The sequence below is a fragment of the Peromyscus eremicus genome, chromosome 5 (genome assembly GCF_949786415.1).
Source record: "Peromyscus eremicus chromosome 5, PerEre_H2_v1, whole genome shotgun sequence".
NCBI lineage: Eukaryota > Metazoa > Chordata > Mammalia > Rodentia > Cricetidae > Peromyscus > Peromyscus eremicus.
This window is the reverse complement of record NC_081420.1, coordinates 39,643,965-39,650,141: the sequence shown is the minus strand read 5'-3', so window position 1 is coordinate 39,650,141 and position 6,177 is coordinate 39,643,965. Positions and strand designations below refer to the sequence as shown.

At 44.6% G+C, this 6,177-nt stretch overlaps 1 protein-coding gene across 1 annotated transcript; it reads left to right on the top strand.

Moving 5' to 3' along the window:
* The first annotated feature begins 1,970 nt into the window (after window positions 1-1,970).
* On the top strand, window positions 1,971-2,873 carry LOC131911009 (putative vomeronasal receptor-like protein 4). The gene has a single exon (XM_059262998.1). It carries the CDS (start codon window positions 1,971-1,973, stop codon window positions 2,871-2,873), a length of 903 nt encoding a protein of 300 aa, XP_059118981.1.
* The last annotated feature ends 3,304 nt before the right edge of the window (window positions 2,874-6,177 follow it).

Genomic DNA, 6,177 nt, shown 5'->3' with positions numbered 1-6,177 from the left:
GCCAACAGAGCTACTTCCTGTGTGTTTGTCTTTATAAAGACTTTCTGTTCTGCCTTCTCATTGGTTGTTAACCCAACCACATGACCACCTCGTCACTGCCTGTCTGTACAGACCTCCAGGTCTTCTATGGTTGGTATTGAGATTAAAGGTACCAAATGTGTCACCCAAACGAAGTTGACTTCTTCAGGCCATTCAGTTTTTAAATATCATAAGAAAGAGACCGATTTGAGTGTTTCTCCACGTGGGCTGCCAGCTTTCCTCTGTGTTTAGTGTACAGTTTTAAAAAGAAGCGCCTCATTTAATAACTTGTTCATAAACTAGTTTTGAATATGCATTAGCAGATTCTCCAAACCAAAGCAGTGTCTCTGAGGCATGCTCACTATCCAGGGCAGGAAGGCAGCAGATACACAGGCAAGACAGCCGGGAGAGTTCAGGGAAAGCACAGGAGATGAAACTCTGAGCTTTTATGGATAAGATGGAGAGTAGGTAGCCACGAAGCATGATGCCCTGCAAAGATCAACCGGGGTATATTATGCACAATCCTGTGGCAAGGAAAGCACCAGTGCTACATTTGAGGGGGTGAAGGAATTCAGGAATAATTGTGATAAGGAAAGGATGCTAAATAGTGAAGGACAAAGACAATTAAGGTTGAATTGCCTTCTGAATGTTTTGTAAGAGGTGAAGCAGATAGCATAGTTGTCTGTTCCAACAGCATTGTGTGTTATGTGTAGGTGGTTTTGGGGGGTGTTATGTGTGTGCAGTTAATCTTGGACAAGTGTGTGTGTGCAAGCAGAGGCCAGAGGTCAGCATTGGCTGTCTTCTTCAATAGCTTTCCACCTTCAGTTTTCAGTCAGGTCTCTGTGAACATAGAGCTCCCTGATTCTGCTAGGCTAGCTGACCAGGGAACTCCAAGGACATGTCTCTCTCCATATCAAAACCCTTCCCACCAGCACTGGGGCTACAAATCTGCACTTCTTTGGCCAGCTTTTGTTTGGTTGCTAGGGATCAGAACTTGGGTCCTCATATTGTACAGCGTGCCTTTTTACAGACTATGCCATATCCCCAGCTCCTAAAAGATTATTTTGACTTGAATATATAAGGAGAAATATTAGAAAGGATACCATTCATAAAGAGTTTACACATTCGCATGGAATATTATAGAGATGTAGTTCATAGGTTGTGGCATTTCTGACTGAGAAACTGTTAGTCTCAACACACCTTCAAGCATATAATCAGCTACATGCCTCTTCGGTTAGAGGCCATAAGGCCAGTGCCTGAGCTAGGAAATGTCTGCGTGGTGTTTTCTTTTAGAAGAAGTCTTGGTAGAAAGAGAGAGCAAGAGCAAGGTAGCGGGAGGAAAAGGAAATCACCTTCAATAAGGTTTGTCCTACCTAGAAAGCTGGGAACACAAATTCATTCAGACTTACTCCCACCTTGATGTGAGAGGACAGGACCCTGTCCTCTACGTCCCACAAAACATTCCCTTCTGTGCCACTTACGGGAAGGGATATGAGTGATGTTTGCTTACGGGCAGTGAGGAGGACCAGGATGAGGAGCCAACACAGTCCAGGAGCCTGAGGTCACCCTGGGAGAGAGGAGGGAAAAGGAAGAGTCCTGTCAGGCTAATAATCAGGACTGTGTTGTTTAGAAAACTGACAAAGTGATGCCATGCTTTTAGCTTTGTTCAGAAAGAGCATGGTCACATGAACTTGAGGGAATAAGGACGTCATGAAAGGTAGGATTTATACCCTTATTGTAGGTATATCATTTCCACGGGAATGGGGAAAAAAACAAACCAAAAACAAATAAACAAACAAAAAACAAAACAAAACAAAGACTCTGACCAGGCATCATTAAGAAAAGAACGTTGTGTTTACATACTTGAAACCATTCTTTCCGTTGGAATAAGCAGAGAACATCTGACACGTTTCCCAAATGATTTTCCCTAGCGCTGTGCATGAAGTCAGAAGATGAAGTGGAGTAACATTATCCAGACAATAATCTTCCTTTGTCTTATTGGGCCTGGAATTGTGGGAAATATCCTAATGTTTGTGAGACAGGTATACACGTCTGCCTTGGGGACTGAGAAAAAGCCTGTGGACCTTATTATCATCCACTTGGCATTTTCTAATACGATTATTATTTGTACCACGGGGATCAGAGACATAGCCACAGTGTTTTATTTCAGAAACTTCCTCGGCGATACTGGCTGTAAAGCTGTGGTTTATCTGGCAAGGACAGCCCGGGGCCTCTCCATCTGCACCACCTGTCTCCTCAGCGTGGTCCAGGCTCTCACCATCAGTCCCGGGACCACCATTTGGACAAAGCTCAAACCACAGACCTCATGGCAAGTTCTTATCTATGTCTTGCTCTTTTGGATTTTTAATGCCCTCACAAGTTCCAACTTGTTGTACTATGTAACAGCAGGCAGTGGCTTGAACAGATCTGGAGTTGCAGGGTATATTGGATATTGCTATATGCTGCCATCCAGGGACACAGTCAAGTGGCTTTTCCTCTCGCTCATGGCTGTTCGTGATCTCATCTTCCAGAGTCTCATGGGCTGGAGCAGTGGACACATTTCTTTTTACCTGTATAAACATCACAAGCAAGTCCTCTACCTCCACAGTTGTAGGTCTGTAAATAGTTTCAGTCCGGAGATCAAAGCTGCACAGAGTGTTCTCATTCTCATGGCCTGTTTCCTTGTCTTTTATTGGGCAGACTTCATTTTCTCCTTCTACACAGGTTCCATGGTGACTCATGACTCCATCATACTAAATATTAAAACATGTCTAGTACTTGGTTATGCTGTTCTCAGCCCCTTTGTCCTGATGAGCAGAGCTGTTCCTGTTGCTAAAGCCTTGTGTTCACACTGAGAAACGCTAAGATTACATTTCTCTATGAGCTGAAGATGCACAGTGTTATTTATTTGCCTTAATTTTGGAGGGCACGTGGTGAGCATGTAGCTTTGCTATGTATTGTAAGCTGTCCTGGAAGCTACTTTATAGCCCAGGCCCTGACCTAGTACCTTCCTGGGCATTACAAGCATTTGCCATCATACCACAATTTGCCTTAGTATGCTAATATATCCAAACATTAAATCAGTTAAGCATTATAATAATTTACTTAAAAAAATAAGACTACTCTGGTAGTTTGAATGTAATTGGCTTTCCTAAGCTCATAGGGAGTGGCACTCTTAGGAGGTGTGGCCTTGTTAGAGGAAGTGTGTCACTAGGGGGCCAGGATTTAAGGCCTCTTATGCTCAAACTACACAGAGTGTGGACACAGACTCCTTCTATTTTCTACTGCCTGTGGGTCAAGATACAGAACGCTCAGCTCCTTCTCCAGAACCATGTCTGCCTGAGCACCACCAATTCCCACCATGATGATAATGGACTAAAGCTCTGAAACTGTAAGCCACCCCAATTAAATGTTTTCCTTTATAAGAGTTGCCCTGGTCATGGTGTCTCTTCACAGCAACAGAAACCCTAACTAAGACAACTAGTACTAAGCCACTTAAGAGTAATTTAGGGTTTCTAGGCAGGTGGAAAGTAGATTGTTACTATCTTTCCATTACCTATGCTATCATGTGACTTTTAGCTTCTCATTAGCATTGGGGAAAATGCTGGAGACAACACTGTCAGAAATCACCAGTTTTCCTCTTCAAAGCCAGAGGAAGAGAGCAAGACAGTGTAGGTGCCGAGGAGGAGGTGACCTTTTCTGGGGTAGTTTGTACAGCAGGGAGGATGACAGTGAGACAAGGGATGTCATCACAGTCCAGCAGGTTAGGTCACCAGTTGTTTGACATTGTCAGGTTCCAAAATGGCTAGGAAACTCGTGATGTCAGCGCGGGACATCTCATCACGTTAGTTCTTAAATAATCACCTCGAGAGGCTCTGGCCACCGGGTTCTCTCAAAGGACGCCATTGCGGGTCTGTAGACCATGCTCCAGGCCGAGCCTCACTGGCACACTGATGTACTGATGTATAAATATCTCACTGATTGTTAGTAACACTGGGGTTTCCACCTCTCGCTCCCTGTCACTCACAATGACTTAAACTGAAGATCTGGGGTCGGCTAAACCACTTTGCCTGCAATCCCAGGCTCCTTTGCGCCCTATGCTGTGCACGCATAGAGGAACCCACGCTCCTGAGCTGTGGACTAGGAGATCAGGGAACTGAGGACGCACTGGAGATCTGTTGGTGACGGTCAAGGGGCACAGCCTTGCCAAGCAGAAGGACACTGGTGGCTGTGAGAACATCACAGCCTCTGGCCAAAGAGGAAGTCGAGGGTCCAGAGAGCACCCTGACCCCGTGCCCTCCAGAATCCTGTGCTGTACACTTCCCCTGGAAGCTTCGATTGGTGCCCTGTGTGCACCGCCCAGACGGCAGCGAGGCTGGTCACCAAAGCTGTCCATCAGCTCACTACAGTTTCTGCAGGAAGAGAAACGGAAACACCTCTACAGTTCCCCAAGAAGTGGAGGCGAACCAATCCTCTGCAGCTCAGTATCAAACAAGCACCTGGCAGGAAGGAAGCTCACTCCATCCTGGTCTCTCCGGGGCCCAAGAGTTGAAACTCCAGAGAGCAGGAAGAGAAAGGCCAGGCCGAGGGTCTGTAGAATACTGCTCTTTTTAAGATAAACTAGGGTTTTAATAAGGTCTAACGAGGTTAAAATCCACTTTCAGAGTATTATGAAGTAGATGCATGGCTAGGGAGGAGGGCTGTTTCTCTGCAGCAGTTATAGTTACAGATTGTGTGAGTCTTTCTTAAGAGTGGACAGGGTGAACAGAATGACAGAACTGTTCCTAACCTAGCGTCTCTATCCAGATCTGTACATTATCTACATTTTCTCTTACATCTTTAAAAGTAAAGGTGATACATAACTAATCTTCAAGAAATGTACCTTTGATACACAGTGTGTGATGATTCCCTTGGAAAAGCTGAAATCACTTATCCACTTACTCTGGACTGTTATTTGGTGGGTATAGCGCAAACCCTTGAAAATTCTCCTAGCGGATTCCCAGTGTCCACTACAGTAGAAACAGTAGTCCCTGCTCTGCAGTGGGTCTCTTTAGATAAAGGACAGCTAATGGCTGCCCATGGTTGCACCCCAGTTAGCTTCAGTAGTTATCACGTGAGGGACCTTACCCAGTACTTCCTCCTTGTGGCAGGCTCTCCCAAGATGAGCATGAAAAGAACAGGGAAAGCGGTGTAAGGAGAGCAGATACTCTAGAGAGATATGTGTCCCCCCCCCTTTGAACTTCAGAATATTGATACACCCAAGGAATCACCAGTTGGCTCTTTCCCTACTGCCTGTGTGTTTATCTCAAGAAGATATTCCATCTTTCGGCACACACATATAACTTTGGGTGGTCAGGAGGAAGATTTTTATAGAAGTTGTATAATTCTGATGATTAGAAATAATATTAGGATATTTTTATAACTGACACAGGAAAGCAACAGAATTTTCAATCACAAAGGCAGTTAATTTTAGTTTCCAGAACAAATTCAAAACAGACTAACTGCCCCTGCAGAGAATTCACAAACCTAAGTTCCAGGTGTTTATCTCTAAATTGAGGTCAGAACTGAAGCAACTTTGGTAGCTGTAACCCTATGCAGTAATTCTCTTTCCGCACGTACCCAACCCCTCAAGGTTTAGGCAACTACTCTTGTTGTTAAGTCCTGAATTTCAGTGTCATTCTCTGTCTGGGAACGCTAACCACTCAGGTTACCTGCTTGGCCAAGTGTTACTCATTGGCCGGTCAGCATGGCCTTCTACCCTGAGAAAAACTATGTGACCTATTATGTGTCATGAGAAAGAGTCGGACCCTGAAAATGTAACATATAATTGTCTAGAATTTGGCTATGCGCAAGAGAAGGAGGAGTGTGTGAGTGTGTGTGTGAGTGTGTGTGTGTGTGTGTGTGTGTGTGTGTGTGTGTGTGTGTGTGTTGGGGTGGGTATAGAAGGAGTTGAGGAAAGAGTATGAGTAGGCAAGAGAGAGAGAAGAGAGATTTTTCAGAGAGGATTTTTTTCAAGATGAGGTAAGAGAAATTTACCATCAGAAAGCCTGTGTGTTTCCTTATTTTTCCCCTCAGATAGAAAAAGTCTAGCCCTCGCTGCCTTCGTGGATTTTTTTTTTTTTTTTTACATACCATGGGCCCTCCAGCTACAAGTACCTG